This window comes from Hyaloscypha bicolor (genome assembly GCF_002865645.1).
Source record: "Hyaloscypha bicolor E unplaced genomic scaffold K444scaffold_182, whole genome shotgun sequence".
NCBI classification, from domain to species: domain Eukaryota; kingdom Fungi; phylum Ascomycota; class Leotiomycetes; order Helotiales; family Hyaloscyphaceae; genus Hyaloscypha; species Hyaloscypha bicolor.
In genome coordinates this window covers 2,970,485-2,987,201 of record NW_020194684.1, presented here as the reverse complement: position 1 = coordinate 2,987,201, position 16,717 = coordinate 2,970,485, and the positions used below count along the sequence as shown (strand labels likewise).

Below are 16,717 nucleotides of genomic sequence, written 5' to 3'. Positions count from 1 at the left end.
AATTATATAATATATTAGTAATTCTAGAGATATATAATAGATATCTTAATATTAGAACTAAAAAGAACCCTTAACTTAAGGATATCCGGTATCTCTTTTAGGAAATATAAGATATCTAATACCTATATATTAAAAGATCTCTTTTGGTTCTATTATTTAATATAATTAATATTGGTTTAGTCTTTATTATTATTTCTCCAAAACTTATTCCTTAATAGAAAAACAAGTATAAAGTAATATTTGATTCTAGTTTCTTATAACCGGAAGTATTCTAGATATAACTATTTATTAAGTATTATAAATACTTAAAGTATTTCTTTATAACCCAAACTTCGGGAAACGAGAATATAAAAAAGTAATTTTTCTATAATAGAAATAAGAACTACTATATTCGTTTTATTATTCTTATAGCTTCTAATATTTCTATCTATTTAAAAATTAAAGAATTCCCGATCTATAGATCTTATATTAATAATTATTTCTTCTAGTCTGTTATTATCTGAAACAAGTTCTATAAGTCCCGAAATCCCGAATTATTATATTATAAGTGGTTTTTCAAATAGATAAACCTATAATCCGAATATAGAATATATTTAAATATAATTAGTTTTTCTAGAATTCCGATTATTAAAACTATTAAAGATTTTATATATCTAATTAAGTTATTCCAAGATCCTAAATAGTTAATACTAATAAATGAGAGATATCCTAGCTATATAATAAATATCGAATTTCTTATAAAGCAGTATACTAACTTATTTAAAGAAAAAGAACTTTTTAGAGAAAATATTCGGATAATAAATAGATAATTAACTAAAAAGAAATTGAACTTGAAAAAGCAAAAGTAATAAGCTTATTCTAAAGATCTAAATATAGCCTTATTTCTAATTATATTCTTTTAAAGAGTAATTAACTTATAGTTTAGAAAGCCAATAATTAATCTATTAAAACTAGTAATAAAATTTATAATAGTTAATATAAATAAAAAGTATCTTTTTTATATCCAAATACTAGTAGCTAAGGTAAAGGAAAGAGTAGATACTATATAGAAGTCAAGAATAGATTAGTAGATTAATAATAGTAAAAAGTAACCTCAATTTATTTATAATAATTCTAATCTAAGAAATAATACTATCTTTATTTAAATCCGTTTCTATATATTATTTCTAGTATTTATATAAATACTCTAATTTACTAAAGAAACTAGTAAAGAGATTAACTTTCTTACTAGTACTATCCAGAATCTATTACTTTATATAATAATAAATAAGGAATATATTAACTTAATATAATATAGCAAGTACTTCTTTTAGTTTATAAAAAGTAGTTAAAAATTCCAGGAACTTAATAAATTTCTAAATAAAATAAAATAATATTTAATAATAAATTCAAAATTATAAAAGATAATTATTAAATATAATAGCCTATCTATAATAGTTTTTCTTTACCTAGTAAATATCTATTTCTTATTCTTAAATTAGATAAAAGGCTAGTTATTATCTGATTTATTATTTACTATAATAGTTCTTTTATAAATATAAAAATATACTAGTAGTTATTCTTTATTTAGGGATTCCTAATAAGGAAAGAAATATATTAGTTAGGTCTTTTAATAAGAAAACTAATAAAAACAATTTATATAAGAATAAGGAGGCTTATAATATCCTTATTCTTATTTCTAATATAAAACTCCTCTCTATAGAATATAATATCTAAAAAGCAAATAATATTTATATATTTAATCTATTATAGACTCCGGACTAGTAGGATTAGACTATTAGTAAAGGCTATTAGAATAGCCAGACTTATATAGTATATATTAAAAGTCTTATAGCTTTTAATAATAGAATTAAAAAAAAGATATATTATACTTTCTAAATATATTAAGAAATTACCGATTTCTTATTTAATATTACTAACGGGAAGAATAAGAAAAAAGAGATTAAGAGAAAACAGCTAAAATAATAAGAGTATTTAGAGAAAGAGAAGTAAGATAGGGAAATAGCTAAAGTTTGAATTTAGAAGATATATATATTTAGGGCCAGAAATCTTTCTAAATCTATATTTATTTTTATAGCTTATCTAAAAAGATTATAGATTATATAAATTAATCTAGAAAGGCTCTTTTCCAGAAATTAATAGTATTCTTATTTCTTTTATATTTTAATAGTAATATAGAAATTCTTAGAATCTTACTAAACTATTTACTAAAGTATTATCTTAAATAAGAATAATAATACTATAAAATTCTATATTCTTATAATTGGCCGATTTTTATTAATAAGCTATAATATAAGCCTTTATAGGTACTAGAATTATAATATAGTTATATAATACTAACTAATTAAATATTAATAATATTATAAAATTCTATATTTTAAGGTACTATAGTTTATAGAATATCTATATATAAAGGAAAATTACTCTTTTACCTAGTTTAGTTAGTAATACTAAAGCCTTTTTAAACTACCCCTAACTATTTTATTATAGCCCTAAAGAACTTACTAAAAGTAGCCCAGTCCGTTTTCTGCTATTTACTAATTTTATATACTTATTATAGAAGGGAAACTATAATAAAACAAAAACCTATATAAAGTATATTAGAATACAAAATATAACTTAATAGTAAAATAATAAGATTAAAAGTATAAATAGTAAAATATAAATAGTATATAGTATATAAAAGCTCAATTAATTAAATATTAAAGAGGAATTATTTTCTAGAACTTTAGAAAAACTAGCTTTCTTATATAATTCTTATAAGTTATATATAAGAGGCCCTAGCCTTTACTATATAACTAAAATATTAAAACTATTAAAATAAAGTAATTTTAATAAAGTATGATTTGCCGTATTATATTACCTAATATAAGATATTTAGATACCAGATACTTAAATACTCAGATACTAGTTACTTAAATACCAGATATTTAGATATTAGTTATTTAGATATTAGATATCCAATTTACTAAATACTAAATACTATATTAGATATCAGATATTAGATACTTAGATACCAGATACTAGTTATTTAAATACCAGATACTTAGATATTAGTTACTTAAATATCAGGTATTTAGATACCAGGTATTTAGATACCAGGTATTTAGATACCAGGTATTTAGATACCAGATACTCAGATACCAGATACCCAACTTACTAAATACCAGATACTATACCAGATACCAGATACTAGATACTAGATACTTAAATACTTAGATACCAGATACCTAACTTACTAAATACCAGATATTATACTAGGTACCAGATATCCAGATACTTAATCTGCCAAATATTAGATATTCAGATATTAAATACCAGATACTATTTAGTAACTTAACTATAAATCTCAGAATCTAAGCTTTTATTTTCAAATACTATAGCTTATAATAACTCCCGAGATATTTAGATCTAAAAACAATTAATAAACGAGAATAATCTATATATTAACCCTAAGGTTATAATATAGGTAAGATATTATAAGCCTTGAAAAAAAGCTATAAATCCATCTATAATTCCAATATAGAGCTAGATAATATCGAGCTTATAAAGGATATAGAATACAAACTCGAAAGGATTTATATTAATATAGAACTATTTAAAAATAGAAATAAATAGGATCTAAATCCCGGAAATTATACTAGTAGGCCTAATATATAATAAGGCTTAATATATAAAGAGGCTTAATATATAAGGAGGCTCAAATACCAAACCGACTACCGACTACCGGATTAACTACTAGCTACCGGCTACTAAACTATACTTTATTAGATTATATAATAAAACATTTTATAATTAATTATAATTCTTATAATTAGAACCCGAGCTCTTCTCTTTAGCCTTACTATTAACTATAATACCTTAATTATATAATAGAAATATTTATAAGAAAGCAAATCCTTTATTTACTTCGGTATTTCCCGAAAGCTCTTACCCTATAGGCTAATATTTATAATAGACTCGAGATTTATACTTCTAAGGTTCTTAATAATCTATTCCTAAAAAAGACTTATATAAGGTTACTTTTCAAGCTCTCTTTTTATTACTGGACTAGGTATTATTTATAGTATATTAAATTACTAACCTATTCCAGACTCGAAACTCAATTCTTTAAGCTAGGTAAATTATATCCTACCTAATACCTCTAATAATCTCCCAGATTAATTCGAACTATAAAGCCTCCTTAGTAGATTAATAGGACTTATTACCTCTATAACTATATAGATATTATTTATATTCTTTCTACTCTAGTAATTCTTTTACTAAATATATTATTTTTACTGGTTTCTTTAAGGATATTTATATAAATTATAAAATTAATAATACTATATTTTAATACTTTCTCTATTCTTATATACTATACTTCTCTAAACTAGTTAGAAGTTTTTATTTACTAGTATAGCCGGTATACCGAATATAAGTTATTATATAATAGTTTACTTACTAAAACGAACTCTTTTACTAGAAAATATCTTTAATATAGATTTCGAAATATTCCGAGAAAGAAGAAAGAGTATAATATATAAAAAGATAGTAATAGAGGCCAAATATACTATAATATTTATAATAACTATATTAGAATAAATAAGAGAGTATTCAAAAGTTATTAATATCTCTAAATAAGCCCTTTTTCAGGAGAATCTATAATATCTTCTATATTACAAGTTTCTAATTCTTTATATATCTATTTATTCTTATTTCTAAATATAAGCCAATCCGTTTTAATACTTTATAATCTATTTCTATTACTTAAATGTAATATAGAAAAGTTATAATTTAAAATATATTTAAAGTCTTTTAATCCTATTCCTCTAACTACTTTTATAGCTAGTTCTCTTTCTATCTACTTTTCTATTTTCATATACCCCTTTTATATTTCTCCAAATATTCTTAATTATATTATAATATTAACTAAGAGACTAATAAAGGGATAGTAAGTATATAATACTAGTAGAGTTTATATAGCAGATAATAAATCTATTTTCTAACTCTTTTTATTAGCTAATAATATAGCCTATAAAAGCGGTAATTACTGCGAAATTGGGCCTAATAAAATGTTCTAATTCGGATAACCCTAATTATAACTTTTTAATAAAGAAAACAAAAGTCTATAATAATTTTCCTAATATATTTAATAGGGCCTTAGAGCCAGATCCGACTATTATCTCTAATATAGTAGTAGAAAATACTCTATTCATTCCTATAAATAACGAAAATCCTGTTATAGAAGATAATATAACCTTAAGAACTAAGGGCGATCCCCCTATAACTTTAGAACCCTCTATTAATATCTACTATTTCGAGTATTATTTATTATAGATAGTAGATCTCGACTATAATAGTTTCCGATTTATTAATAAAAGTTAACCCAAGCTTATAGAATATTATATTAGCCCTAAAGAACAAGAAGTTAAGCAGGATACCAAGATCTTAATTCAAGGATATCTTAATACCTCAAGTTTCTTCTCTTTTAAAGAGACGAATTATTTCGAGAATAACCTCAAATTAAAGATATATTATAGATATAGGCTTTATCTTATAGATAGAGAGGTTGAGGCAATATATTGGCTCTATAAAACTGGACTAATAACTAAGAATATAAAGAATTCTATATCCCTTAAATAAGATATAAAAACTCTTATCTAAATTAATATAAGACCGGACTAGAATATTAGAACAGACGGCTTCCCTTTCCTTTATAAAGGCTCTCTATATACGGAAGAACTTATTGGCCTACTATTAATACCAGTTGAGTTCTATACTAGAGATCTGGTTATTACCGAATTTACTATATAAGGATATAGTTTCAATAGAAGAGAAGGATATATTTTGGGCTTTTATAGTTTATATAAGATTGAATCAGATATAAGAGTATTACTAGTAGATATAATAGATAGCCCAAGCCAAAATACCTTATTTATACCAGAAATACCCTACTATATAAGAGCCCTATAACTCGTATTTTAATCTTTTTTTCTATATTATATTTTTATTATCTTTTATAGCCTCTTCCCTTTTCCTATTTACTTTTATATTATATTTGGGATCTTAATATATATACTAATATATTAAATAGTTCTTCTCCTTAAATACTTCTACTAGATTCTCAAATATTATCTTTATAATTCCGATTTCGGTATTCCCGATCCAAGAAAGAAATACTTCTTTCTTTCCTAGTTAATAATTTGAATTTCTAGCCTTCTTATTCCTAGTTATTATTTATTACCAGTTCTTCTCAAGCCTAAAACTCGGGTATACTAGGTCGGGAATAGATTTTTATAGTATTTTAGGGTATTCTTAATATAGAATTTATTAGTAAAATTCTAATAAGGAACTCGCCTATATAAAAGTACTAGTAGCTTATAAAGGAACTACTTAAAGCCTATCTAAAAGAATTACAATGGTTTTTTCAATATATTAACTATAAATTATTACCTAAAGAAATCTCGGAAGTCTTCTATTTTTAAAATAATATATATATAAATCTGTTTTTCCCCTATCCGTTCTACTAAATCTCTCTTAACTCTTAAAGCTCAGATATTAAATATAGAACTAATTAATACCCGTTCTATATAAGCCTCTAATCACTATATATCTAATATAAGAGCTTCTAGCTTATAAGAGTTAATATAACCAAGATAAATATATATAGCTTAGTAGATCTTCTTAAAATATTACTAAATATCCGGACTATATTTTCCTATTATAAAGATAAATATTATTTTAACTACTAAGAAATCCAGTTCTAGAAATAAGAAATTATAGTATTAGCTATAATTAAGAACTGCTTAATAGAAAGCTCTGCCTATACTACTTATCTCGGAAATATAATTCAGATTCGTCTTATATCTATTATAAAAGGCAAACTTATTAAATAATTAGAAGATATTATTAATATTATTATATAGTTTTATTTGCCTTATAAGATGGCTTAATTACTATATTTATAGAGGATTAGAAGATACTATAATAATAGTTAGTAGGGTATTAGAGATAATTTATCCTTTATAATTGTCTTATTTAATAAAGTACTATTTTAATTAGTAGTCTCTAAAGAATTACTATTTATAGGAGGTTATCCAGACTATAGACTAATACTAGCTTAAGGGCTAATAGCTATATTATTATCTAGGATATTATTAGCTCGGAGGGAAAGCAAATAGTAGACTAGAATAGACCAGTTATTATAATACTAATACGGGACGAGGTTATTAGTAAACTAGTTATTATATTATATTCCGATAGAGAATTCTCTTTAGATATATTAAGATCTCTTTTACTAGATTTAAAATAGATAAAAGATAGCCAGAATATAAGACTACCAGATATAATAGAGCTAAATAGTAGAAGGATATATATTTGTAATAAGGATTCGGAATCTCTAGATAAGATCGAAACAATCTAGTTTCTAATAAAGGTAAAAGAGTAGAAAGATATATATTTATATTAAGGATTATATCTAGAATAAGTATCTAAGGCAAGTATCTAGAGTAAGTATTTGAGTTAGATATCTTAGTAAATATCTAAGGTAAATATCTGAAATAGGTATCTGAAATAGGTATCTGGAATAGATATCTAGAATAGATATCTGAATTAGGTATCTCGGTAAATATCTGAGGATTAATATTTAGAGAAGGCTTTGAAATTAGTAAATCCTTAGTACTCGATTAAATATAATATATTCTGAAAATAAAGAAGCCATTATTAATTCGGATATACCTAATATTCAATAGTTTTAAGACTCTATAGTTTCCAGATATTTCGAACCTACTATATAACTCTATAACCTCTCTTATAGGTTCCCCTTTATTTAATATAAAATAGATACTAATATACTTCTAGTTATCTTATTATACTAATACTCAATTATTAAGAATTGCAATTATATAGATTATCTTCTATTAAACTTTAATATATACCTATTTTATATTTAATATAATTGGCTTACTATATTAGCTATAAAAGTAAATACTTAATATTCCGAATTACTTCTATAATTATTATTACCGACTGCTTTTAAGAAAAATAGTATCTTTAATCTCTCTTTATACCTTTAATAATAAATAAGTATAAATAGTAAAAGATAATAGTAGTATAAATAGTTTAAAGGAAGAATTACTAGAACTATCCAAAGAACTTCTATTAGCGGATTAACCCGGAAGACCAGATATAAGATTTCTATAACTATATTATAACTAATACTATTTAACTAATAAGATATTAAGTAGGAGATATTTTATATATAGCTGGATATAAGTATTAATATAAATACTAATAAGCCAGATTTCTATCTCTATTCCCTAGCTAGTCTATACCAAGCGCCTTGCTATAAATTCGGTAATAAAACTACTATACTATAACTATATAATAACCTGAAGATATATTACCCAGGTATTCTGAGTATCGGAGAACCGGTTAACTTCAATCTCTGCTTCTATCCTCAAAAGAATATAATTTATATAGATCTCAAGATATTATATATCCTTTATATTATAACTTAATGGAATATCCCTCTCCGTAGCTTCGAAAACCTTTTTAATCTCTTTATACTACTTATAAAGCTTGTAACTAAGTCTAAGCTCGACCGTATTTAGGGCTTATAGAGCTTCCTCTTTAAAAAACCAGAAGGCTTGCTCTCGGATATCAAGGTTTATATAGAGTGGAAAGGTATCCAGGATACTATAGAGACAGAGCAGGAGGTTTATAATTAGTTACAGGAAATGGGAATAGATAAGTCTGATTTGCAGAAGTTCTTCGGTTCTCCCGATTCCGATTAGAGCTTCGATATATAAGTCTATAATAATTTGGGGTAGTCTATGATTTCATTTAGCCTCTTTAGAATATGGCTTTTCTACCTAACTCCTATATATAGCCGACTTAGGTCTACTGTAATAAACGTTAATCTAACTCGATAGTCAGGTCTCTTCTCTTTTTCCAATCCAAGAGATTGAAGCTAGCTTGTATATGGCCTGCTATATATACTGTATTAGAAGAAGTAAAAGAGGAAGAAAAAAAGCAGGAAAAGAAAGATTTCGAGGAGGGAAATCTGGTTTTTATAGAAGAAAAGTGGTATTTAAGTAGCCTTATATAAGCTCTAGCTTAAATTATATAGTACTGCTTAATATATACCTTATTTATTTGTTAATAATTAAATAAATATCGATTTATTACATTTACATAACTTGCACGTGACTACTCTTGAGTTACTCTAGAGTAGTACTCTACTCTACTCAAGTACCATATTACGCTACTCAAACTCTACTCTACTCTACTCAAGACTACTCTAGAGTAGCTTGAGTAGCTTGAGTAGTTTTTGCCCACACTGGTTCGATTTATGGTGATGTTGTATCAGGCATGGAGAGAAAACATTCTGAGGCCGTTCATGAAGCGATCCGAGATAGAGACAGAGAAGGAGAAAGAAACACGGAAATGAAAAATGTCGAAGCGGCAACCTATAAAGCGCTTCAAGATAGAAAGGGGGGGAACAGAAAGGAAACCGAACCGTAGCTTTATTGTTTCCTGCGAACATAAGTCACAGCGACGAGAATCAGAAAGACAAGACTCAGACAGACTAGTCTGAGAAAGATGATAAACTGTGGTACCTACGTCAAGGGTTCGTGTCCAACGATGTGTGGCAACGGACAGTGCTGAAGTTGTGGTTCTTGGACTCTGCTGCAGAGGCACATGGTCTCCCGGGCCTCCTTCCTCGATAGTGGAGTCGGATGCAACAGAGGTCTCTTTTTGCAGATGAAGTGGAAGACTTTTGATGGTAGTGCAGAATTGGGCCAATCGAGTCAATCAGTGCTCAAACAACCAGCTTACCGATCTCTCGAACCGCAAGATATTGACCAAGCACTCGTTGCTGAGATTGGAATGCTTACACCCAATGTATCCCCCAAGAAATTAGCAGAAGCATGTCTTGTATTTAGAAGCGTATACTTTGAAGCCGATAGAACTCTTCTAAAATAACCAGTATGGCAATAACATTCGATTCGTGAATAAGCTTTTGTGCTATTGTGGTGATCCATGATTGTATTCCATCGACTTCAGGGGCAGCTTCGCTTAATTCAGTTACAACACTTGAAAGTATTTTAATATATGAAGCTCCTCTTCTAATTTGATAGAACAGGTAGGGTCCTAGATGTACAGTCCTTAAATCCTGGTTGTAAGTCGTTTTAATAATTACGTAAAGTTGTGCTTTCAATATTTGGAAGTGTTTTGGGTGACTGTGGCTCAAGCGAGTCGAGGTAGATTGGATTGAGTTATTTGTAAGGTTATTGAGTCTTTGTAACATCAAAGGACATTCGCACGCATTTATTCACGAGAAATGAGCCTGTTGAGGTTTTTTCCATGTATCAGCAAGACATGACAATTTGTGGATCACACCCCATTGGGGAGAAGGCTCGAAGCATAAAATCCTCACAAAGTCCCACCTACGTGCCTTCTACTATTCCTTTTGTACAACACAAATTACCCAACTCCTCTCAAAATATTGCAAAAAACAACTCATCGTAAGACCAAAGTTCCCTTCAAGAATATCAACTCAAGTACGAATTCTCGACCGCGTGCTTTCCCCTGCTGCTGGCCTGGCTCGCCTGAATACCAAGGCCCGCAAACACTGTGTGCGCCCAGGAAACAATAGAAGAAGTCACTTCACGACAGAAAGGTGCGAGGTTTGCCTTAACGGACCAATCTTACGATCGCCTAACATGAACGAGGAAGGCCGGAGATGGACTTGAAACGGTTGACTTGTTTGCTTCTGAGAGATAGCCTCGTTTTTGGGCATAGGAAAATTCTGTTTAGAATAGGAAACAGAATCGATGATTTTCATATCACTCCTATGTATTGTTCTACGAATTCTCCTCTCAAAGCCTGGGCTCAAGTTCTCACGATTACAAGTTGTGTATTCAATATTTGGAGGCATTTTGCTTGACTTAACCAAGCTAGTTTGGCCGCTCCTCTGGAGAGACGGTATTCAGTTGCTATCCAGTATGTGATGGGTCCCAATGATATCATGAGGCGTACATACAGATCAATCTGTACAACATCATCGCCTGGTGGTCCGTTATTATATCAAGGAAACATAAACATGAGACAGTTATTGTGATTCAGTTTAGGCACAATTCACGCGTAAAAGCCCCCGAAGCTCCTTTAGCCTGCGTTCTATCCTTTCATTTACACAACACAAAGTTCCAAACTCCTCTCAAATCAGAAGAAAACACAAGCTCCGACAATACTACAGTTGTTGGTTAGGAAAGAAGGACTCGATTGCAGTTCCAAGAGCGGACTCTAAAGGTCTTTATATAAGGTCTGGTGCCCCTAGTCTAGCAGGGGGGAATGATGTGATTTGACAACTGACAAAGGTCCACTCCAAACACACCCACTCAACTATGGGCCCTCAACGCTTCACTTTCCCAAATTCCCTCTGCCCACATGAAGCTCAAAACTCGCCGGGAGAGGGTCACTATGCTTCTTGCGCCTTCTCAAACTGCCCAGGCTACTGAACTGGTCCAGGACCCACCGACTTCTTAACAGTACGGCTGCCGACGTGGTTATCACCGTCAAAGTGCTCATACCAACTATCACTTCGTCTCACCAACTGCAACACCGATCTCGACTACAACTTGGACCGATGCCGCGGGTTGGACAATTGTCACAATCTGAAAGATCTGTGAACTTCTCTGTCAGAGGTCCGTGTACCCAGTGCCCACTATGCGAGACCAGGAGAAGTTGCACGTAGTACTTGCTCGCAACTGAGGTGTCTTGCTTGCCACATGGAGCACGGACCTCCATCCACCTGGTATAGGTAACTGGGATGAAGGTCCAGTCAGACATCTCCAACAATCTTGGAGATTGGGGTCAAGGCAGTGGGCATTTAGAACGGAAATGCGAACTCGTTGATTTACAAAAGACTGAATATCTCACATATCCCCTGTGAATCCACATGTCAGCAGATCATGAAAGCCATTCCCACCAATTTACCTGACTTCTTCCGTCATCTCTCTATGTCCCTCCAGCTCGTACCCCAAATGTGAAATAAAATCTCGCAGATCTTCTCTTACTCTCATGGAAAGTGGATTTGACCGGAGAACAGGAAATAGAATTGGTTTTTACGTCTGCACGCGTGCATCGGTTCCTTACGGAAGTGCTCATATAGAAACCATGAGCCACGATTCACACCTCCACCTTCCCAAATCCCAATCTACCAAGGCGTCGCTCCCATGGGTTCTGCTACACATCAACCCTCACGACCCATCTCCCTCCGCTCCTCTTCATCCAACAGCTGAAGCAGCACCACTGTCTCCTCTTTCAACTCCTTCTCGGTAATCTCATCGCATGCTTTACATGCTTGATGTCGAAAACTTGTGCCTTGGCAATGAGTGCAGTATTGCTCATTGAGCTTGTTCGTCTCTAAGCACTGCATGTATGGTTTTAACGATTTATCTCATACGATGTGGATGAGGGATATACGAGACCTCGAGCTTACTTTGCAACATGTCCATTTCTTTTCCCTATTCATGATTCGGTTGAGTTGATCCATTTCGAGTTTGGGTTCTCTGTTGGATGTTCTGGATGGTGATAGCTTGTTAATACTGATAAAGATGGTTCTTCATGCTCTGTTTCTGCGTGCCGTGAACGTTTGATACACTACCTGAGGAGCTTTGAGCTGAGGGGCTCTCTAGTATCTTGTGCCTTCACGCTTCAAGTGTTGATAACGAGACACCATCTCCGTGAATGTCACTGGGATTTGGTATGATCGGAGCCGAGTCCACTTGAATGTCAACCGTGGAAGATACCGTGTAGAAATCCCAAAGATGTGAATATTCCCTTCTTTCCCATACACTTCGCATTACAAAGGATTATTTGGGCATCGGCTCTGAATCAGAAGAAACACATCACCGTCCTGTGGCGCTCTGATCCGCCCCAAAGAACCTCACACTGAAGAGACAGTATGGAGCGATGCGAACTTTATGAAATAGGATGGGCGAAGGGGTGTTGGAGAGGTAGTCATACTTCTGCTGCAACTCCAGAACAATGTGTCTCCCTCTCCTCGCAAGGGCCCAGCGCAAACTGCAACATTCAGGGTTGAAGGGTATCATATGCATTCTCCCAGTACTCCAGTAGCCGCTTACTCCAAACATGCTCGCTCCCACATCGTGGTATCATGAACCCAGTATTTCTTTTCCGTCCAAGCCCCCAAGCAAGGTATCAACTCCAGCCCAGTGCAGAATCAACTTCGATCATTATTCAGCTCGCAGAGGGGCTCCCATTGCAGGGTTATCCGTCCATTCGAATTCTGCTTGCCATCAGCATATATTCGCCCCATGGACCAGGTCAACCTACTCTGCCGACACATCGGACATTGCCCCTTCGAAGAATCCTGCTTAATCCACTCTACAATGCAATGCTATATCTCATCAGCTTTGTGCAGCCATCATATCTCGAGCTCCCTAACCATATGGAAGTTATGTCCGCATTTGCCGGAGACTGCTCGAATTGCTTAGTGGTGGAAGGGGAAGGTGGGAAGGGAGGGACATACGCAGACTGCAATCATCTCCTGGATATTTACAAGTTGGACAGGTGCCGTCGAAGTGTACTTGACAGATTCCGCAGACGTCGTCGTCGGGTATGTCCCATCGCCATGTTGCTACCGCATTCCACTTCTTGATCTTGACCTTCATCTTTGGAGTTGCATAAACATCAAATTTGCTTTCTCGGAAGACTCTTCGTAGAGCAAATTGCTTGTTTACAATCTGCGGCGCAAAAAGGAGTCGAGTTCAAGGTTGGACCTGGTTGTCGATGTTTACAACGCGTCGTCGTCGCGATCAACCGATTTTCACGTGCTGAGCTTCTTATCTGGGCGAGCAGCAAGCCACACCAGTCTTTCCCACCTGCCGCTCACCAACCCCTCTTTTGCAGATCGCCTCTCCTTTGTCTATTCCAATTCCTCGTTCCTCTCTCCAGCTTCATATATTCTCAAAGCATTGTCCCGATCATCATCCCACTCTCATGCCCTCCCGATAACGGCCGCAAACAAACGGCAGCACGCCATGGGGTCCCTCGTGCTCCTCCGAGGAGCCCGCTTCCACCTTTCCTCGCCCTTCCGACCTCAATTTCAATGCCAATCACCTCTCTTCAGAATGGCATCCTCCCGCTCCTTCTCCTCGTACCTGGTCACGCCTGCTGAGCTATCAGAAGCGCTGAAAAAGAACTCACCAAGCAAGATCTCGACAGCTCCGAAGACCGTTCCCCTCTGCGCAAGCTGGTTCCTCCCCAACGACGGCCGCAATGGCCTGCAGACCTTCCGCGAGAAACGCATCCCGAATGCCCGCTTCTTCGACCTCGATAAGGTGTGTGACAAGCGCTCGCCGTACCCGCACATGCTTCCCTCCGCTTCCGACTTCGCAAAAGCTATGTCTGCGTTAGGGATCAAGAGGGATGATACGGTGGTGGTTTATGACTCATTGGAGCTTGGGATCTTCAGCGCGCCGAGGGTAGGATGGACATTGAAGGCGTTTGGACATGATTCTGTACATGTGCTGAACAACTTTAAGCTGTGGGTGGAGGAGGGGTTTCCTACGGAGAGTGGAGAGTTCTGGGATGTGAATACCTGCGTCTACCCGATTCCTCAGTTTGATGCTAGCAAGATTATTGATTTCGAGGAGGTAAGAGAGGTGGCGAAGGATCACAATAAGGAGGGTGCGGAGGGAGTGCAGATTCTGGATGCGAGGTCGAAGGGAAGGTGGGCGGGGAAGGATCCGGAGCCTCGAGAAGGTTTGAGCAGTGGGCATATGCCGGGAAGTATATCGGTGCCGGTTTCTGATCTGTTGGATCCGGTCAAGAAGACTATTTTGCCAGGTTACCAGCTAAGGAAGGTTTTCGAGACCAAGGGCATTGATCCCGAGAGGCCGATCATCAACAGCTGTGGGACGGGTGTTACGGCTGCGGTTATCGATGCTGCGTTGACGGAGGCTGTTTATGGTGATGAGACTAAGCGGAGATTATATGATGGCAGTTGGACGTACGTTTCTCCTCTTTCTTTGTGGCTCAATATTACTGACATAATTTAGGGAATGGGCACAGCGAGTTAAGCCTTCGGACAACCTGATTGTCAAAGAGGTATAATGATGGTGGAAATGATTCGATGCATTTCAGCGTTCTGCATGTGACGGATACCCTAGCTCTCTTTTCCTCAATACCTGTATATGATGGTATCTGCACACGATTCAATGCACATATGGTTTCCCAAATCATCAGAATTTCTGTCTCTTGCCGCATAATTCTTCTTCCCTTACGTATTACTCCTGATGCTGCTGCGGCCACTCCGACTGCATTTTCTTTTTCAAGGTGCTATGGCTAGTGCTTGAATCCCACCCCGCCACCGACCATTGAATTTTGAAATTCAATCTGCTAAGTTTCAATGCAAATACCTCCGCATATCTCTCATCCAATCCCAGGGGGGTTGCTGACGAAAACAACAAGGACTGCCGCATATCTATACATGCATCAGTACATATGGATTACCTTCAAGAAAAGATACTTACGCAGCAGTCGACCCAAACACTTCGGCTCTTCTAGCATTCGTCAAAAGTCCAACAACATACGCAAAGAGGCAAGTGAACAACACGATCATGCCCAGAATGAGGTTCTTGCTCCTGTTGGTAGCCATGTACAGGCAAGATATTGCTCCTATCAGAAGTATAGCGCTCAACAAGATCGATACGACAAGACCAACTCGTTGGATCTTCCGTTCCGGAAAGTAGTAGAGTTCATCCCCTTGCTCCAACCGGCGAGTTCGAGAATCTCTATCCTGAAAGCGGTAAGATTAGATTGTCATGGACTTAAAAGTGTGAGCTCAAGAACCACTTACCTCGAAGCACCACCCAAAGACTGCCCTCAGTAGTCTACTTAGTCGGTCATCATCAAGAGGTGCAAGTGCAACCATATCATTCTTATTATCAAACAGATGCGTGTCTCTTCCTAGGAGCACTGTCTGGCCTCCACTGCTAAACCAACGTTTGACATTTCTCAGCGTCCTTTGAGTTGGTTTTTTGAGGGCCAGTACTTGGCTCTCTAGCAAAAGTGCTTCATCTACCCCGCCGTCGGTGGAACTTCTCATACCGTCTCCGGCGCCCTCATTCGCACTGCACATACGATATTCCTTCAGCTTCACTTTGATCTTCGCCTGCAAGTCGCGATGGGCTTGGACTCCCAATTCTTTGCCAGTACTATAATGCTCCCATTTCCTCGCCGCCCCTTCTGCTACAAAACAAGAGCTTTTGAAATCTTCCTCATCCAGAGCCTTCAACTGGCCCTCGAGCTCATGAATCTCACTCGACATGTACAAAAGATTCCGCGCACTCAGACTTTCATATTTGCGATAGATTGCTGCGTCCTGATCTCTTGCAATGAATGCTGAGAACGTTGGGTACCCTTTTAGCCTACCCGCAGTCGCTAGCTTCGTAGACATTGAGATCCGTGATTAGTTCGTCCTTGAGCCTCCATCAAGACAGCGGAATATTCACAGAATTGAGATGCGGTTCGGCGAAGCTCGAAAAAGAAAATCTGAGGGTATGCCTGGAGAAAAGCCTTGGTAGTGGCTGAGTCCACCTGATGTGCTGGCCCTGCATAACCGCCCACGCCCGCTTTGTATAGTACGACCGATCTCAAATGTGCGAACTAAGGTTCTATCTTTCGTTACCCTTTTCAATCTTCT

At 34.6% G+C, this 16,717-nt stretch overlaps 4 protein-coding genes across 4 annotated transcripts; 2 read left to right on the top strand and 2 right to left on the bottom strand.

Annotated features, from left to right (window-relative positions):
* The first annotated feature begins 12,083 nt into the window (after window positions 1-12,083).
* K444DRAFT_620568 (uncharacterized protein) lies at window positions 12,084-12,505 on the top strand. The gene is made up of 2 exons (XM_024881736.1): window positions 12,084-12,418; window positions 12,488-12,505. Exon 1 carries the CDS (start codon window positions 12,163-12,165, stop codon window positions 12,325-12,327), a length of 165 nt encoding a protein of 54 aa, XP_024728361.1. The 5' UTR covers window positions 12,084-12,162; the 3' UTR covers window positions 12,328-12,418; window positions 12,488-12,505.
* Window positions 12,506-13,274: 769 nt separating this feature from the next.
* K444DRAFT_493700 (RING/U-box) lies at window positions 13,275-13,682 on the bottom strand (the record flags this gene model as incomplete). Its single annotated transcript, XM_024873248.1, has 4 exons — window positions 13,275-13,297; window positions 13,345-13,408; window positions 13,457-13,488; window positions 13,541-13,682. Coding segments are annotated over 4 exons (261 nt in total), but the record flags the coding sequence as incomplete, so codon positions are not given.
* Window positions 13,683-13,888: 206 nt separating this feature from the next.
* On the top strand, window positions 13,889-15,274 carry K444DRAFT_620566 (putative thiosulfate sulfurtransferase TUM1). The gene is made up of 2 exons (XM_024881735.1): window positions 13,889-15,022; window positions 15,072-15,274. The coding sequence occupies exons 1-2, from the start codon at window positions 14,142-14,144 to the stop codon at window positions 15,124-15,126; spliced, it is 936 nt and encodes a 311-aa protein (XP_024728359.1). The 5' UTR covers window positions 13,889-14,141; the 3' UTR covers window positions 15,127-15,274.
* Window positions 15,275-15,444: 170 nt separating this feature from the next.
* On the bottom strand, window positions 15,445-16,471 carry K444DRAFT_669257 (uncharacterized protein; the record flags this gene model as incomplete). The annotated part of the gene is made up of 3 exons (XM_024887500.1): window positions 15,445-15,496; window positions 15,546-15,811; window positions 15,872-16,471. 3 exons carry the CDS (start codon window positions 16,469-16,471, stop codon window positions 15,445-15,447), a joined length of 918 nt encoding a protein of 305 aa, XP_024728358.1.
* Between the last annotated feature and the right edge of the window lie 246 nt (window positions 16,472-16,717).

Excerpts from the sequence above, each read along its gene's own strand:
- K444DRAFT_620568 (XM_024881736.1), top strand. The coding sequence starts at position 12,163 with ATGAGCCACGATTCACACCTCCACCTTCCCAAATCCCAATCTACCAAG.
- K444DRAFT_620566 (XM_024881735.1), top strand. The coding sequence starts at position 14,142 with ATGGCATCCTCCCGCTCCTTCTCCTCGTACCTGGTCACGCCTGCTGAG. Across the intron at positions 15,023-15,071 it reads TTATATGATGGCAGTTGGAC|GGAATGGGCACAGCGAGTTA; the intron begins GTACGTTTCTCC and ends GACATAATTTAG.